Consider the following 19,332-nt stretch of genomic DNA (forward strand, 5'->3'; position numbering starts at 1 on the left):
TGTAATCTCTGGGAGTAATTTACTGTAACCTCTGTGGTAATATAATGTAATCCCTGGGAGTAATTTACTGTAATATCTGCGGTAATGTACTGTAATTCTGGGAGTAATGAACTGTAATCTCTGTGATAATGTACTGTAATCTCAGAGAGTAATTTAGTGTAATCTCTGGGGTAATGTACTGTAATCTCTAGGAGTAATTTACTGTATTCTTTGAGGTAATGTACTGTAATATTTGGGAGTAATATCCTGTAATCGCTGGGAGTAATGTACTGTAATGATTAGGGAATATACTGTAAATCTTAGCAATGTACTGTAATATTTGGGGGTAATATATTGTAATGATTGGGTTAATCTCTCAGAGTAACATACTGTGTTATGTATTGTAATTGCTGGGGGATAATTTAGTCTAATGCCTGGAGTGTAAAGCACTGGAAAGACTGGGACTAATGTGGTGTAATCTCTTGAGGGTTAATGCACTGTAATGAATGGGATGTAACGCACCCTCTGGAATTGGGAAATATCAGACCATTTCAGGATCTACTTTTGCCCGTGCCCCTGCTTAATGCAAGTCGGTCAACCACAGGATGGAGGAACAAACCCATACATTTAACTCCAATTGCCTTTGTGGCTGAATCAATCACAGAGAACCACAACATCGTCTATGAATTTCTCAACATAATATGTGTCTGGCTGTATATATGTGGTGAGTGAAAGCTTTCATTGCAATGGTGCAGTATCCCCTTTGTTAAATATCAGGATTGAGGGAGACATCGCCCTCCTATTAGTACTGGGAATGGGTTGCACTTACCCATAATCTCAAGCCCTGGAATATTCATTTTCATTTCTTGGCATGTGGACTCTGTTGACATGACCATATTTACTGCCCAATCCCTGTATTACATAGGATTGGGTGAAGAACCTTTCCCAAGGGCCTCGTGGGACATAAAAACCCTGGCCAAAGTGTAGACCGGCATGGCAGACCCTTTGGGGACTTGGAGTTGTAATATAGTAGGTAAAATAAACTTGAGTTTTCCTAACAGTCATCACTGCCATGTGGTTGCTCGCCTGGAATTTTAGACTGGTGATGAGAGTAAAGTAAAGCTGCAGGAGACGCCACTTTCTGGACCATGCCCACCTTGACTAGGCCACAGGAGGATAGTGTGGGGCTGCTTTACAGTGTCGGGGTCCCAGGTTCAATTCAAGGCTTGGGTCACTGTCTGTGGAGTCTGCACATTCTCCCCGTGTCTGCGTGGGTTTTCTCCGGGTGCTCCGGTTTCTCCCACATGTCCCGAAAGACGTGCTGTTAGGTAATTTGGACATTCTGAATTCTCCCTCAGTGTACCAAAACAGGTGCCGGAGTCAATTCCTGGCTTGGGTTACTGTCTGTGCGGTGTCTGCACGTTGTCCCAGTGTCTATGTGGGTTTCCTCCGGGTGCTCCGGTTTCCTCTCGAAATACATGCTTGTTAGGTGAATTGGACATTCTGAATTCTCCCTCAGTGTACACGAACTAGGAGATTTTCACAGTAACGTCATTGCAGTGTTAATGTAAACCTACTTGTGACACTAATAATGATTATTATTATTTACCTTACCACCCATCATCTAATTGATTGGCTGAAATGGCAGTACTGACGTTTCAGCTCGGCATGCAAAAACAAACCTCCGGCTCCCTGGAGACCCGTCTCACCCGTTTCCTGTTCTATTTCGAGACCATGACACAGGCCACAACCGGAGTGGCGCCCTTGGAATTGTTAATGGGTCGTTGGCTACACATTCGGTTGAGCCTTGTCCTGCCAGATATCAGGGAAAAGGTCCATGAAATGAAATGAAAATCGCTTATTGTCACAAGTAGGCTTCAACTGAAGTTACTGTGAAAAGCCCCTAGTCACCACATTCCGGCGCCTGTTCAGGGAGGCTGGTACGGGAATTGAACCGTGCTGCTGGCCTGCCTTGGTCTGCTTTTAAAGCCAGCGATTTAGCCCAGTGCTAAACAGCCCCTTGTGACCGGCAGGAACACGCTGAAACACGACGATCCAGACCCATCAGGGAATTTGTAGTGGCCGACGAGGTACGTCTGGAATTTCACCAAAGCGGCGTTGTGGATCAACGGGACATAAGTAAAGTGATCAGGGCCAGACTTATAACGGGAAAAGAATTGAACAGGCGCGTGGACCTTTTCCGCAGTCGTGCCCTACAGGTCCTCAAGGACAGATCAAAGCCCCACGACCGGTGGTGTCCCTTCCTCCGGAGCAGCCACCTGTGATACCCAGTGAGGCGGATGAGCCCCTCGACTTGTAAATGCAGGAGGTCGACTCATCCGACACAAAATAAGAAATGGAGACTTTGCCAACAATAGTTGAAAAGGATCCAGAGTGACCGCCGGGCCAAACACAGTGTAACCATCCAGGCATTAGTCCCGTAAACGTCGCTCCCCTGTTCGTTACACCTGTCCAAACCCAGAACAAGCGCGCTTGAGAGAAAGCCCCGAGCAAAGGAGGTGAAAGATCACCCCCCTCCTGCCATCGAGATGGAAGACATAATAAAAGCAAAATACTGCAGATGCTGGAATCCCAAAATAAAAACATTTTGTTGCTGGAAATAATCCGCAGATCTGGCAGCATCTGTGGAGGGAGAAACAACATTAATGTTTCAAATCAAATATGTTTCTTCCAGAATGGTAACCCTGTTTCTTTCTCCTTAGATGCTGCCAGGCTTGCTGAGTATTCCAGCATGTTCTGTTTTTATTTCAGTCCCGTGTGTTGTGACTGGTGTTCACTCAATCATTTCTGTTTGATCACTTACGGTAAAGGTCTGCGACTTTGGGAAAGGAAAGCACTAGGAAAAGCAGTGAAACAGTGATGATTGTTGGAAGTGAAGGAAAGGGGAAAGAACAACAATTATAGACCCACAACTCATCACAAGTAGAACAGACAACCAACAACATAACTTTGTTATTTACCATGCAACTTTTATCCAGCATCTTTAACACTTACAGGATCATTTTCATTATAACATACAGCTCTCTGTAACAATGTTCTGCATCTAGGTTTCTACATTACATTTTGGTCTGAATTTTCTTTTACTCATCAGGGAAGGTCACTCAGCTCTGGAAAATTTCCATTTGATCAACCAGTGTCACCATCAATAAGTTCCAAGAGTAAAGCTTCTGCTGCATTGTCCCACCAGTCACTGCCAGGGCAGGTACAGCACAGGGTTAGATACAGAGTAAAGTTCCATCTAAACTGCCCCATCAAACACCCAAAGGTCAGGTACAGCACGGGGTTAGATACAGAGTAAAGTTCCCTCTTCACTGTTCCCATCAAACACTCCCAGGGCAGGTCCAGCACAACATTAGATACAGAGTAAAGTTCCCTCTAAACTGTCCACATTAAACATTCCCAGATCAAATACTGCGCAGGGTTAAATACAGAATTAATCTCGAGCTACATTGTCCCCATCAAACCGTCCCAGGGCAGAAACTAGCATGAGGTTAGGTACAGAGTAAAGCTCCCTCTTCACTATCCCATCAAACACTCCCAGGACAGGTACAGCACGGGGTTAGATACAGAGTAAAGCTCCCTCTACACTGTCCCATCAAACACTCCCAGGACAGATACAGCACGGGGTTAGATACAGAGTAAATTCCTCGCTACACTGTCCCCATCAAACACTCCTATGGCAGGTACGGTCTATTTTCTACAAAAGTACTTATTCACTCCTGACATCTCATGGAGAAGGGATTAATCGCCCATGTCTGAATCGAGCCAAGCTGCTGGTACCCAATGTGGCTCAGCCTGAGCTCGCTTTACAACACAGAGTAGCTGCATTTGGGTGTCCTGAAGCTCATCATTCACAATCACACAGTCAAACAGGTGTCCAAAGTAGTCCAGCATCTTCTCAGATATATCCTCCATCTCTTGTAATTCTTCTTCCTGGCAACACAAAGTAAGATATATTATCTATATCTGTATATAATAGGTATAGAGAGAGAGCAAAACAGTTATAAGAAGGGGGAGGGGGAGGACCTATAGGAAGAGCGGGGGAGACAGATACAGAATGAGAGTGATACAGGAAGAGAGGGAGAAGGAGATACAGGGAGAGTGATACATGGAGAGCGCGGGAGAGAGATAAAAAGCACGAGAGTGATACAGGGGGAGAGATATAAAGCAACTGAGAGTTATACAGGAAGAGAGGGAGTTTTGGGGGGAAATGAAAGATTATAGAGAGGGAGAGACATGGAGAGAGAGAGTGCAAAAGAGACCGAAAGATAAATACTGAGAGAGAGTGTTGGAACCAACAATTCTACGGACACATGCTTGTAGGATTAGAATAGCGGTTTTAATATACTCACAACAGAGCCAGCCGGTTAACTTTCGGTGAACTGGCCGGCTGACCATGTGGCGCTGAGCTTTTATACAGCAGCTTCCGGAGGAGGAGTCCTGAGCAGAGCCAAGGGAGAAGCCCCATACAACTCGAGCATTCCCAGAGCTACTCCCCTGGAGGACAGGTAGTGCAACTGCACTTACAATACAGACACATGTATATACAGATTACAATCCGGTGTGAATCACATTCACCACAGTCAGTGGCAATGATATTTACAGGATGGCAGTGTTGATGGCATGGGGGGGGGGGGGGGGGGGCTGCTGGTAAGGTTTAATTTGCATTTGGAAACATGGAAGAATAGATATTCCCCAGGTCCTGCCAAATTTAATTGCAGACCTTAATTAACATTCCCAGTCTCGGTTTCCTGGCTGACTGAATGTCGGGTGTGTAAAGGCCTAATCTTTGAGTATAGTCAAATGCCCAGGATCATTTTCTATATTTGGAGAGTTGGTTTCAAAATCTCCCATTATCCCTTAATCATTAGGGTTAATTGGACTTGCAACATGGAAAGTTTATTTAAATGCTGCGGTAGTCACACCACTAGGGATATTGGAAGAGCCTACCTTGAAAGACCTGTTTACATAATATTCGGTGATGATGTGGCTTTTTGCTCGTGTTTGCTGCAGGCGCCTGATGCTTGGAGGTTTGATAAATATGATGAAGGGTTTTAATTCCTTTGTTCGTGCTTCTGGAATTCTCTGTGAAGAAAACATTTATCAATGTACTGGTGAATCTACCATGTAGCAGCAAACAGCCCAGTACTGGTAAATCAATACCTCAACACAAGCAGCCTGCCAATGACACAATCAACCCACCATCTTACTCACACCGTACTGTACATAGAAACACATGTGAGGTCTGTGCTTTATAAAGCCTCACCATAACCTCTGCAAATTGCACTGCACTATATTGCGCTCTTTCTAGATACATCATACAGCACAAAAGGAGGCCATTCAGCTCATTGTGCCTGTGCTAGCTCTTTGAAAGATCTGTCCAATTATCTGCTGCTTTCTGTAGCCTGAAATTTTTTTTCTTTTAAAGTATTTATCCAAATCCCTTTTGAAACTTCTGGTTGGATCTGTTTCTATCACCTTTTCTGGAGTTGCATTTCAAGTTGAAAACTTTTGAAAGCTGTTTCCGGTGGTGGCCATGGAGGGGTAGGTCGCACATTTGATAGCTCCCGCCTGTAATGGACTTTTGGACCTTTTCCCCCCGGTTTTTTTGGATTTTATGGGATAAATCGGTGAAGTGTGAGACAGTAAGGAGAAATCCCCCTCCGGTGTATGGAGAATTGGACCAGAAGTGGCCGTGTGAGACGACAAAGTCCTATAAGGGAGATGCAAGCAGAGCTGGTAACACAGGACACCATGGTGGAGGGCAAGGGCCGCGGGGAGACGGCACAGTGATCGACGGAGCAGCTGGTGAAGTTTTTCAAGGATTGCTTCGCCAAGCTGAAGAAGGACATGCTGGACCCGATTAAGGCTTCGATTGGTTCAGAATCAGGAAACCCACGGGAGAGCGATCCAGGAAGTCGAACAAAAGTTGTCCGAGCACGAGGAGTATATAACCGTGCTGGAAAGCAAGGTGGGGGTGATGAACGACCGCCAGAAAAGAATGCAGGAGAAGCTGGAGGACCTGAAGAATAGGTCCAGGAAGCAGAATCTTAGAATTGTTGGCCTCCCTGAAGGCAGTGAGGGATCAGATAAGAGGGCCTTTGTAATGGACATGTTGGAGAAGTTGATGGGGCTGGGGCGTTCCCTCGGCCCCTGGAATTGGACTGAGTGCACAGAGCCCTCGCGAGGAAGCCCCGAGCGAACGAGCCGCCGAGGGCCATGGTGGTACATTTTCACCGTTTCATGGACAAGGAACACGGTGGGCCAAGAAAGAACGGAGCAGCAAGTGGGAGAACTGTGAGCTGCGCATTTATCAGGACCTGGGAGCGGATTTGGCCAAGAGGCGAGCTGGGTTCAATCGGGCAAAAATTACCCTCTTTAAGAAGGGGGTGAAGTTTGGGATGCTGTACCCAGCCCGCCTGTGGGTCACACATGAGGAACGGGACTTCTACTTTGAAACGTCAGACGAAGTATGGACCTTTATTAAAGAAATGAACCTGGAGGCGAATTAAAAGACACTTAAGCCTTGGAGAAGTACTGTGGCAGCGATTTGTGGTGCTGGATTGTAAAAATTTAAGTAGCTCTATGTGAAATAATGGGCTGTGTGGACGGTCAAAGGTTGATCTGTCTTGCAGGGACCTTGTTTGAGAGGGGGGATGGGCTTTGAATTTAGTTCTGCTTTTTGGGTGACTATGTTTCTAAAGTGATTGTTTCTTCACTGTTTTGTTTCCTGTTTGTTTACTGGGGAATGTGATGCTTTAAAAATGTTTATTCATGTGGGGGGGAGAGGAGAGTACAACAGGGAGACAGACTGCTTGGTGCCAGGGGCGGGAGCTATCGAGTCAGCATGGGTCAGCTGACTCGGAAGCGCAGTAGGGGGTGGACAGGTGTTAAACTGGAGCTTGACTTGGGGGATTGGGTTTTTAGTGTTGTTGCTAAGGGGGCAGGGAGGAGGAGGGGAGCTGCTTTGCTGACAGGGAAGGAACTGTTACTAGGGGACAAATGGGAGGTCGGGAACGCGACAGCCCGAGTGGAGACTCGAGGAAGTGGAGGGCGCGAGCTTGAGGCTGGCCTAAAAAGGGTGATGGCTAGTCGGGGGGGGGGGGGGGGGGGGGGGGGGGGTTGGAACCCCACCATCCAGGCTGATTACATGGAACGTGAGAGGACTAAATGTTCTGGTCAAGAGGGCTCACGTGTTTGTGCATTTGAGGGAACTGAAGGCGGATGTAGCAATGCTACAAGGGACACACCTAAAGGTTACAGACCAGACGAGATTGAGGAAGGGATGGATGGATTAGCCAAGTGTTCCACTCAGGACTGGACTGAAAGATCTTGATCAGCAAACGAGTGGCATTCGAGGCAGGGAGAATCGTGTCAGATAAGTGGGATAGGTACATAATGGTGAGTAGGAAGCTGGAGGGGGTGCGAGTGGTACTCGTGAACATATATATATGCTCTGAATTGGGACGACGTGGAATTTGTGAGGCGGGTGTTAGGTAAGATCCCAGACTTAGAGTCACATAACCTCATCATGGGAGGAGACTTTAACACAGTCATTGATCCGGAATTGGACCGGTCAAAATCCAGGACAGGGAGGAGGCCGGCTGCGGCAAAGGAATTGAAGGGTTTTATGGAACAGATGGGGGGAGTAGACCCATGGAAGTTCGCACGGCAGAGGCCGATGGAGTTTTCTTTTTTTCACATGTCCACAAGGTATACTCTCGTATCGACTTTTTTGTTCTGAGCAGGTCGCTAATACCGAAGGTGGTGGATACTGAGTACTCGGCAATTGCAGTGTCGGATCATGCCCGGCATTGGGTGGATCTACGGGTTAGTGTGAAGAGAGGGCAACGCCCGTTCTGGAGACTGGATATGGGGCTGCTAGTGGACGAGGCGGTCTGTGGGCGGGTTAACAAGTCCATCCGGAACTACCGGGAAACAAATGATACGGGGGAGGTCTATGCAGCAACAGTCTGGGAAGATTTGAAGGCAGTAGTCAGAGGGGAATTAATCTCGATACAGGCCCACAGAGAAAAGGTGGCTGAGAGGGATGGATTAGTGGAGGAGATACTCCAGGTGGACAGGAGATACTCGGAGGCCCCGGTTGCGGGGCTACTGAGGAAGTAGCAGAGGTTACAGGTGGAGTTTGGGCTGTTGACCACAGGGAAAGCAGTGGAACAGTTGAGGAAGGCAAGGGGGGCAATCTGTGAGTACGGGGAAAAGGCAAGCAGAATGTTGGCGCACCAGCTCAGGAAAAGAGAGGCGGCTACGGAGATGGGTAAAGTAAAGAGTCGAGACGGTAATACGGTCCTGGCCCCAGTGGGGGTGAACAAGGCATTTAAGGACTTTTATAGTCAATTATATGAGTCGGAACCCCCGGCTGGAGTGGAGGGGATGAGGCAATTTCTGGATCAGTTGAGGTTCCCGAGGGTGGAGGAGGACCTGGTGGAGGGGCTGGGAGCCCCAATTGAGATTGAGGAAATAATCAACGGGCTGGAGGGCATGCAGTCGGGCAAGGCCCCGGGGCCTGACTGCTACTCGGTGGTATTCTATAAGACGTTTTCAGAGATATTGAGTCCACTGCTGGTGAGGACATTTAACAAAGCAAGAGAGAAGGGAGTCCTCCCTCCAACAATGTCCCAGACCTCGATTTCATTGATCCTGAAACGGGAGAAGGATCCGGAGTAATGCGTGTCATACACGCCAATTTGTCTACTGAATGTGGATGCCAAACTGCTGGCTAAGATACTGGCCACAAGGATAGAGGACTGTGTCCCGGGGGTGATAGGGGAAGACCAGACAGGATTTGTTAAGAGCAGGCAACTCAAGGCCAATGTACGAAGGCTTCTAAATGTTATTATGATGCCCTCAGAAGGAGAGGAGGCGGAGGTTGTGGTAACAATGGATGCGGAGAAGGCGTTTGATCAGGTGGAGTTGAATTACCTGTGGGAGGTGCTGGGAAGGTTTGGGTTTGGTGAGGGTTTTATTGACTGGGTGTGGTTGCTCTATCAGGCACCAGTAGCGAATGTGCGCACGAACCAGCTGAGGTCGGGGTATTTTGAACTACACCGAGGTAAGGGTGCCCCCTCTCCCCGTTACTGTTTGCTCTGGCCATAGAGCCATTGACCATGGCGTTAAGAGCCTCTGGGAACTGGAAAGGGCTGGTTCGGGAGGGAGGTGGGGGGGGGGGGGGGGGGGGGGGGAGTGGAGCACCGGGTCTCGCTCTACGCAGATGACCTGCTCTTGTACATTTCGGACCCATTAGAGGGGATGGAGGAAGTAATGCGAGTCTTGGGGAAATTTGGCAATTTTTCGGGGTTTAAGTTGAACATGGGGAAAAGGGAGATGTTCGCGATCCAGGCAAGAGGACAGGAGAAGAGACTGGGAGAGCTGCCGCTTAGAACGGTAGGGAAGAGCTTTCAGTACCTGGGAATCCAGGTGGCCCGAGAATGGGAGGCACTGCACAAGTTAAACCTATCCCGGTTGGTAGAACGAATGGAAGTGGACTTTAAGAGATGGGACATTCTCCCGCTATCACTGGCAGGGAGGGTACAGATCGTGAAAACGATGGTCCTCCCTAGATTTCTGTTTGTCTTTCAGTGCCTCCCCATTTTCATCCTAAAGGCCTTTTTCAAGCGGGTGAATAAGATTATTTTGGGCTTTGTGTGGGCGGGTAAAACCCCGCGAGTGAGGAAGGTGTGGCTGGAGCACAGTTGGGAGAGGGTGGGTTGGCGCTGCCGAACTTCTGCAATTACTCCTGGGGGCTAATATAGCCATGATCAGGAAATGGGTATTGGGGGAGGGGTCGGCATGGGAGCAGATGGAGGCGGCGTCATGTAAAAACACCAGTCTGGGAGCATTGGTAACGGCACCACTGCCATTCATGCCAGCCCAATACTCCACAAGTCCGGTGGTAGTGGCGGCTCAGAGGATCTGGGGGCAGTGGAGGAGATATAAGAGAGTGGAGGGAGCATCGATTTGGACCCCGATTTATAACAGCCACCGGGTAGGCTAAATGGCAGGTTCCGGAGTTGGCAAAGGGCAGGAATTAGAAGGGTGGGGGATCTATTTATAGATGGGAGCTTTCCCAGCTTGAAAGCTTTGGAGGATAAATTTAAATTGCCAGCAGGGAATGGTTTTAGATATTTGCAGATGCGCTACTTCCTGAGAAAACAGGTGCCGGCCTTTCCGCTGCTGCCGCCACGGGGGATACAGGCTAGAACTTGGAGCAGGAGTAGGCCATCTGGCCCCTCGAGCCTGCTCCGCCATTCAATGAGATCATGGCTGATCTTTTGTGGACTCAGCTCCACTTTCCGGCCCGAACACCATAACCCTTAATCCCTTTATTCTTCAAAAAACTATCAATCTTTACCTTAAAAACATGTAATGAAGGAGCCTCAACTGCTTCACTGGGCAAGGAATTCCATAGATTCACAACCCTTTGGGTGAAGAAGTTCCTCCTAAACTCAGACCTAAATCTACTTCCCCTTATTTTGAGGCTATGCCCCCTAGTTCTGCTTTCAACCGCCAGTGGAAAAAAACCTCATGCTTCTAACCCAACTATTCCCTTCATAATTTTATATATTTCTATAAGATCCCAACGAATTTAGCATCCTTCAAATTTCCAACGAGTACAGTCCCAGACTACGCAACCTCTCCTCGTAATCCAACCCCCTCAACTCTGGGATTAACCTAGTGAATCTACACACCCTCCAGCACCAGTACATCATTTCTCAGGTAAGGAGACCAAAACTGAACACAATACTCCAGATGTGGCCTCACTAACACCTTATACAGTTGCAACATTACCTCCCCAGTCTTAAACTCCATCCCTCTAGCAATTAATCACCTATTGCACCTGTAAACCAACTTTTTGCAATTCATGCACTGTGACACCCAGGTCCCTCTGCACAGCAGCATGTTTTAATATTTTATCATTTAGATAATAATCTCTTTTGATGTTATTCCTACCAAAATGGATAACCTCACATTTGTCAACATTGTACTCCATCTGACAGATCCTAGCCCATTCACTTAACCTATCCAAATCCCTCTGCAGACTTCCGGTATCCTCCGCACTTTTTGCTTTACCACTCATCTTAGTGTCATCTGCAAACTTGGACATATTGCACTTGGTCCCCAACTCCAAATCATCTATATAAATTGTGAACAATTGAAGGCCCAATACTGATCCCTGAGGGACACCACTAACTACTGATTGCCAACCAGAGAAACACCCATTGATCCCCACTCTTTGCTTTCTATTAATTAACCAATCATCTATCCATGCTACTACTTTACCCTTAATGCCATGCATCTTTATCTTATGCAGCAACCTCTTGTGTGGCACCTTGTCAAAAGCTTTCTGGAAATCCAGATATACCACATCCATTGTCTCCCCGTTATCTACAGCACTAGTAATGTCCTCAACAAATTCCACAAAATTAGTTCGTCACGACCTGCCCTTTATGAACCCATGCTGCGTCTGCCCAATGGGACAATTTCTATCCAGATGCCTCGCTATTTTTGCCTTGATGATAGATTCCAGCATCTTCCCTACTACCGAAGTTAAGCTAACTGAGCTATAAGTGAGCACTTTCCAGGAGACTCATCCGGAGTGAGACTCATACAGAGTGGAGGATTGAAACTTGGTAATTTGGTGCAGTGAGGTAATTCGGTGCAGAGTGTGAGGAGGTGCTTTTTAACCCTGGTAAGTGACTGGTAAGTAGTCTTTTTTTTTCTTTTCATTGTCTAATTTATTTATTTTATTTTGAAATTGTAGTTGTTTAAGTTTACCAAGGGTTTAAGACATGGCAGGAGATCCCAGACCCGTGTCATGCTCCTCGTGTGCGATGTGGGAGCTCAGGGACACGTCCACTGTCCCTGGCTCCTTCACGTGCAAGAAGTGTGTTCAGTTGCAGCTCTTGTTAGACCGCTTGACGGCTCTGGAGCTGCGGATGGACTCACTTTGGAGCATCCGCGATGCTGAGGAGGTCGTGGATAGCACGTTTAGCGAGTTGGTCACACCGCAGGTGAAGGTTACTGAGGGAGATAGAAAATGGGTGACCAAAAGAAAGAGCAAGAGTAGGAAGGCAGTGCAGGTGTCCCCTGCGGTCATCTCCCTGCAAAACAGATATACCGCTTTGGATGCTGTTGAGGAAGATGGCTCACCAGAGGAAGGCAGCAGCAGCCAGGTTCATGGCACCGTGGCTGGCTCTGCTGCACAGCAGGGCAGGAAGAAAAATGGCAGGGCTATAGTGATAGGGGACTCGATCGTAAGGGGAATAGACAGGCGGTTCTGTGGACGCAATCGAGACTCCAGGATGGTATGTTGCCTCCCTGGTGCAAGGGTCAAGGATGTCTCGGAGCGGCTGCAGGACATTCTGGGGGGGGAGGGTGAACAGCCAGCTGTCGTGGTGCACATAGGCACCAACGATATAGGTAAAAAACGGGATGAGGTCCTACAAGCGGAATTCAGGGAGTTAGGAGTTAAACTAAAAAGTAGGACCTCAAAGGTAGTAATCTCAGGATTGCTACCAGTGCCACGAGCTAGTCAGAGTAGGAATGTCAGGATAGATAGGATGAATGCGTGGCTCGAGAGATGGTGCAAGAGGGAGGGATTCAAATTCCTGGGGCATTGGGACAGCTTCTGGGGGAGGTGGGACCAGTACAAACCGGACGGTCTGCACTTGGGCAGGACTGGAACCGATGTCCTAGGGGGGGTGTTTTCTAGAGCTGTTGGGGAGGGTTTAAACTAATGTGGCAGGGGGATGGGAACCAATGCTGGAAGTTGGAAGGTAGTAAAACAGGGACAGAAACAAAAGGAAGTAAGGGGAAAAGTGCAAGGCAGAGAAGACATAGTCAGAAATCCATAAGGGCGACAGTACAAGGTACAGTGACTGAGGGGAGCACAGTGAATAGGCCCAGTAATAACAAAAGGAATAAAACTGGAGATGTTAAGATTCAAAACAGAGGTAAAAAAACCAACATAAGTGTACTTTACCTGAATGCTCGTAGTATTCGGAATAAAGTAAATGAGTTGGTGGCACAAATCATCGTAAATGACTATGATTTAGTGGCCATTACTGAAACATGGTTAAAGGATGGTCACGACTGGGAGTTAAATATCCGAGGGTATCAAACTATTCGGAAGGACAGAGTGGATGGTAAGGGAGGTGGTGTTGCTCTGTTATTTAAGGATGACATCCGGGCAATAGTAAGGGATGACATCGGTGCTATGGAGGATAAGGTTGAATCCATTTGGGTGGAAATCAGGAATAGTAAGGCGAAAAAGTCACTGATAGGAGTAGTCTATCGGCCACCAAATAGTAAAGAGATGGTGGGGCAGGCAATAAACAAAGAAATAACTGATGCACGTAGAAATGGTACAGCAGTTATCATGGGGGATTTTAATCTACATGTCGATTGGTTTAACCAGGTCGGTCAAGGCAACCGTGAGGAGGAGTTTATAGAATGTATCCGCGATAGTTTCCTAGAACAGTATGTAATGGAACCTACGAGGGAACAAGCGGTCCTAGATCTTGTCCTGTGTAATGAGACAGGATTGATTCATGATCTCATAGTTAGGGATCCTCTCGGAAGGAGCGATCACAATATGGTGGAATTTAAAATACAGATGGAGGGTGAGAAAGTAAAATCAAATACTAGTGTTTTGTGTTTAAACAAAGGAGATTACAAGGGGATGAGAGAAGAACTAGCTAAGGTAGACTGGGAGCTAAGGCTTTATGGTGGAACAGTTGAGGAACAGTGGAGAACCTTCCAAGCGATTTTTCACAGTGCTCAGCAAAGGTTTATACCAACAAAAAGGAAGGACGGAAGAAAGAGGGAAAATCGACCGTGGATATCTAAGGAAATAAGGGAGAGTATCAAATTGAAGGAAAAAGCATATAAAGTGGCAAAGATTGCTGGGAGATTAGAGGACTGGGAAATCTTTAGGGGGCAACAGAAAGCTACTAAAAAAGCTATAAAGAAGAGTAAGATAGAGTATGAGAGTAAACTTGCTCAGAATATAAAAACAGAAAGTAAAAGTTTTTACAAATATATAAAACAAAAAAGAGTGGCTAAGGTAAATATTTGTCCTTTAGAGGATGAGAAGGGAGTTTTAATAATGGGAAATGAGGAAATGGCTGAGGAACTGAACAGGTTTTTTGGGTCGGTCTTCACAGTGGAAGACACAAATAACATGCCAGCGACTGATAGAAATGAGGCTATGACAGGTGAGGACCTTGAGAGGATTGTTATCACTAAGGAGGGAGTGATGGGCAAGCTAATGGGGCTAAAGGTAGACAAGTCTCCTGGCCCTGATGGAATGCATCCCAGAGTGCTAAAAGAGATGGCTAGGGAAATTGCAGATGCACTAGTGATAATTTACCGAAATTCACTAGACTCTGGGGTGGTCCCGTTGGATTGGAAATTAGCAAACGTGACGCCACTGTTTAAAAAAGGAGGTAGGCAGAAAGCAGGAAATTATAGGCCAGTGAGTTTAACTTCGGTAATAGGGAAGATGCTGGAATCTATCATCAAGGAAGAAATTGCGAGGCATCTGGATAGAAATTGTCCCATTGGGCAGACGCAGCATGGGTTCGTAAAAGGCAGGTCGTGCCTAACTAATTTAGTGGAATTTTTTGAGGACATTACCAGTGCAGTAGATAACGGGGAGCCGATGGATGTGGTATACCTGGATTTCCAGAAAGCCTTTGACAAGGTGCCACACAAAAGGTTGCTGCATAAGATAAAGATGCATGGCATTAAGGGTAAAGTAGTAGCATGGATAGAGGATTGGTTATTTAATAGAAAGCAAAGAGTTGGGATAAATGGGTGTTTCTCTGGTTGGCAGTCAGTGGCTAGTGGTGTCCCTCAGGGATCCGTGTTGGGCCCACAATTGTTCACAATTTACATTGATGATTTGGAGTTGGGGACCAAGGGCAATGTGTCCAAGTTTGCAGATGACACTAAGATGAGTGGTAAAGCGAAAAGTGCAGAGGATACTGGAAGTCTGCAGAGGGATTTGGATAGGTTAAGTGAATGGGCTCGGGTCTGGCAGATGGAATACAATGTTGACAAATGTGAGGTTATCCATTTTGGTAGGAATAACAGCAAACGGGATTATTATTTAAACGATAAAATATTAAAGCATGCCGCTGTTCAGAGAGACTTGGGTGTGCTAGTGCATGAGTCACAGAAGGTTGGTTTACAAGTGCAACAGGTGATTAAGAAGGCAAATGGAATTTTGTCCTTCATTGCTAGAGGGATGGAGTTTAAGACTAGGGAGGTTATGTTGCAATTGTATAAGGTGTTAGTGCGGCCACACCTGGAGTATTGTGTTCAGTTTTGGTCTCCTTACTTGAGAAAGGACGTACTGGCGCTGGAGGGTGTGCAGAGGAGATTCACTATGTTAATCCCAGAGCTGAAGGGGTTGGATTATGAGGAGAGGTTGAGTAGACTGGGACTGTACTCGTTGGAATTTAGAAGGATGAGGGGGGATCTTATAGAAACATTTAAAATTATGAAGGGAATAGATAGGATAGATGCGGGCAGGTTGTTTCCACTGGCGGGTGACAGCAGAACTAGGGGGCATAGCCTCAAAATAAGGGGAAGTAGATTTAGAACTGAGTTTAGGAGGAACTTCTTCACCCAAAGGGTTGTGAATCTATGGAATTCCTTGCCCAGTGAAGCAGTTGAGGCTCCTTCATTACATGTTTTTAAGGTAAAGATAGATAGTTTTTTGAAGAATAAAGGGATTAAGGGTTATGGTGTTCGGGCCGGAAAGTGGAGCTAGTCCACAAAAGATCAGCCATGATCTAATTGAATGGCGGAGCAGGCTCGAGGGGCCAGATGGCCTACTCCTGCTCCTAGTTCTTATGTATAATTACCCGCTTTCTTCCTACCTCCGTTTTTAAACAGCGGTGTCACGTTTGCTATTTTCCAATCCGCCGGGACCACCCTCGAGTCCAGTGAATTTTGGTAAATAGGGTGGAGGAGCAGAGGGCTCCAGCCTGGGATCTACTTGCAGCCAATCAGGATTCTGAGTGTGGCCCACAAGACATTTTGTTGACCATTGCCCACGTGCGGGGTTGCCACATTCTGCTGATTCCTGTTCACGTAGTTTGTTTCCTGCCGGTTTGACTGAAGTGATTCACACGTAAAGTGAGGGCAAATGAAGTGAGCTGTGCGCTGATTGTCCACAACATTGACTGTGAGAGCCATGCGCTCCCTCTGTGACCACAGTGTAAATATTTGTTTTGTTTTCACCATTTGAAGTTGACGATTAAGCATTTTCTGTGACTCGTTATGAAATATGTGACGTGTATTAAATGTATTCAATCTTATTGATGGGGTCATGGTGAGTGAACAAACCTGATTTCAATCTTCCGGCCCACTGAGATGAAAGAGAGCCACTCATGCAGCCCACTCATGAGTCTAGGTTGACCATCACTGATCTTGGGGGTCGATACACAAATCACCAAAAGTAGTGAAGCAACTTAACAAGGTCATTCAATAAACAAATGTTTTTTAAAATGTTTCCAATTAAGGGGCAATTTAGCGTGGCCAATCCACCTATTCTGCATATCTTTAGGTTGTGGGGTAAGACCCATGCAGACACGGGAAGAATGTGCAAACTCCACACGGACAGTGACTTGGGGCTGGGATTGAACCCGGGTCCTCGGCGCCTTGAGGCAGCAGTGCTAAGAACTGTGCCACCTCTAACAAGGTCATTTAAAATAGCAAACATAGCACTGGCATTCATTCCTTGGGGAAAGCATTAAAAAAACATTTTGTTCAACGCAGCACACTTTTGGAGCACTATGAACATTTCTTGATTTTCTTTATTCTTTCATGCGATGTGAGCAATGCTGTAAAGGCCAGTATTTGTTTTCCATCCCTAACTGCCCTTCAACAGGCTTGCTCAGAGGCCAAGACAGTTAAGAGTCAACCACATTGCTGTGTGTCTGGAGCTACATGTAGGCCAGACCAGGTAAGGACGGCAGATTTCCTTCCTTAAATGGCACCAGAGAACCAGATGGGTTTTTACAACAATCGACGATAGTTCATGGTCACCACCACTGAGACTAGCTTTCAATTCCAGATTTGCTGCCATGGTGGGATTTGAACCCATGTCCCCCACAGTATTAACCTCAGTGTATGAACACAGTGGTAATTACTAGTCCAATGTCATTACTGCTTCAATACCATCTACCCACATGTTGTAAAAAGTGTATAGAGGCAATGGAGAAGGTACAAAAAATATTTTCTGGAATGACACCAGTACCACCAGGAAAAACTGAATAAAAGATGCGCAGGTTAGGTGGATTGGCCATGATCAATTGATCCTTAATGACCAGGGATGTGCAGGTTAGGGTACGATATTACGGGGATAGGGCAGGATAGATGGGGGAATGAGAGTGCTCATTCAAAGGTCTGCTACAGACTAGATGGGCTGAATGGCTTCCTGCATTGTAGGGATTCTATGATTTCTATGAAAAGCAAAGATAAAGGATGATCTGACAGAGGCCTGTAAGATTATGAGAGGGTGTGGTGGGTGGGGGGGGGGGGGGGGGGGGGGGGGGGGGTTGCAGGGGACATATACAAACTGTGAGATGTGGAGAATGTTCTCCGATTTATTTACGTTTTTGCGTTTTTGAATATGTTTGGAATAAAATACATTAAAAAAAGATTATTAAAGGGTTTGATAATAAAGTAGACATAGAGAAGATGTTTCCACTCCCAGGAGAGACTAGAACAAGGGATCATAAATATAGGATTTGTTGCCGATCAATCCAATAGGAAGTCGGGAGAAACCTATATTCCCAAAGAGTAGTGGGAATGTGGAATTTGCCATAGGGGGTAATTGAGGAAAGTAGCACAGATGAATTTAAGGGGAACATAGATAACCACGTGAGAGAGAAAGGAATGAAGTGATATGTTCATAGAGTGAAAAAAGCTTACAGCACAGAAGGAGACTACTTGGCCCATCGGGCCTGTGCTATCTCTTTGAAAGAATGATTGTGCTTCATCTTACACCTTCACTTTTTGTCCATAACCCTGCAAATTCTTAACCTCAAGTATCTGATTATATGAATCATTTAAAAATGATTCACATCATCAGCTTCGGATTGAGTTCAAGATCCCAAGAACTCTCCAATGGAGGTTGGAGAGATTTGATCAAACGGTTGGGAGGAGGCTCATGGACCAAATGGGCTGAGTGGTCCGTCTGTTCTATAAGTAAAGATAAAGTCGCCATAGTCCCAGATGACCAATGGCTACTTTCCCCTTTGAGAGAGAAATCTGACTGGTGGTGATTTAATCTGAGGATCACCACACCTCAGGTGAGGGGCAAGGTTGAGATGAATTTCATGAATAACCTCAGCCGGTACAGGAAAAAGCAGTTAGACAGTTACATAGGCAGGGTGGGTATAGAGGGATATGGGTCAAATGCGAGCAAGCGGGACTGGCTTAGTGATAAAAACTGGGCGGCATGGACAAGTTGGGCCGAAGGGCCTGTTTCCATGCTGCAAACATCTATCACTCTAATTGAACCCGCGCTGCTGGCCTTACTCTGCATTAACCAGCTGTCTAGCCAAGTGCCCTAAATAGGTAAAATGTAATTCAATATAAAGGTAAAGGTTTAAATATAGATTCTAACTGAAGATTAAGGGGGTGAGTTGATGTGAGACCTGGTGATAAAAAATAAGACCACCCATCATAAGTTAAGGGTGGGCATGTAGATTGTGTATTTGACTGCTTTTATAGTCATTGTAATTAAATTGCTGTGAAGTACTCATGAGTTCCAGTAAAGTCCTTCACACTGGGGGCTTTTATTTCTTTTTTTTAATAAACTTAGAGTGCCCAATTATTTTTTTCCAATAAAGTGGCAATTTAGTGTGGCCAATCCACCTACCCTGCGCATCTTTGGGTTGTGGGGGCGAAACCCACGCAAACACGGGGAGAAGGGGCAAACTCCACACAGACAGTGACCCAGAGCTGGGATTGAACCTGGGACCCCGGCGCCATGAGGCAGCAATGCTAACCACTGCGCCGCGTTCTGCCCCAAGGGGGGAGGGGGGCTTTTATTTCAAGTTTTGACCATCAGAGGGCCAACTGACCAAGATGATTGTTGCAGAATAATCCAGTAGTTCTCTGCCCTACCATTGGTACATGAACACTTACCTGTGCTTCCAGGTCAATGACACAACTTAACCCCAAGTCCAGAATGAAGCGCACAGCCTCCCTGCTGGTACCATATAGATGACCTTTGTACTCCCCATACTCCAGAAACCTGCAGTGAGAAGGAGATCCTTCACAAACAGAATG

At 46.5% G+C, this 19,332-nt stretch overlaps 1 protein-coding gene across 6 annotated transcripts in view; it reads right to left on the bottom strand.

The window, feature by feature from the left end:
* Window positions 1-2,948: 2,948 nt before the first annotated feature.
* Window positions 2,949-19,332, bottom strand: part of mpp4b (membrane protein, palmitoylated 4b (MAGUK p55 subfamily member 4)) — a 121,796-nt gene continuing 105,412 nt past the window's right edge. For all 6 annotated transcript variants that reach the window (XM_038787986.1, XM_038787985.1, XM_038787979.1 and 3 more), the window contains 3 exons: window positions 19,189-19,297; window positions 4,951-5,085; window positions 2,949-3,933 (listed from right to left, as the gene is read on the bottom strand). In XM_038787986.1, the coding sequence (XP_038643914.1) occupies window positions 3,742-3,933; window positions 4,951-5,085; window positions 19,189-19,297 (436 nt within the window). In that variant the 3' untranslated portion in view covers window positions 2,949-3,741. The remainder of the gene's footprint in view (window positions 3,934-4,950; window positions 5,086-19,188; window positions 19,298-19,332) is intronic.

Source organism: Scyliorhinus canicula, chromosome 2 (assembly GCF_902713615.1).
Source record: "Scyliorhinus canicula chromosome 2, sScyCan1.1, whole genome shotgun sequence".
NCBI classification, from domain to species: domain Eukaryota; kingdom Metazoa; phylum Chordata; class Chondrichthyes; order Carcharhiniformes; family Scyliorhinidae; genus Scyliorhinus; species Scyliorhinus canicula.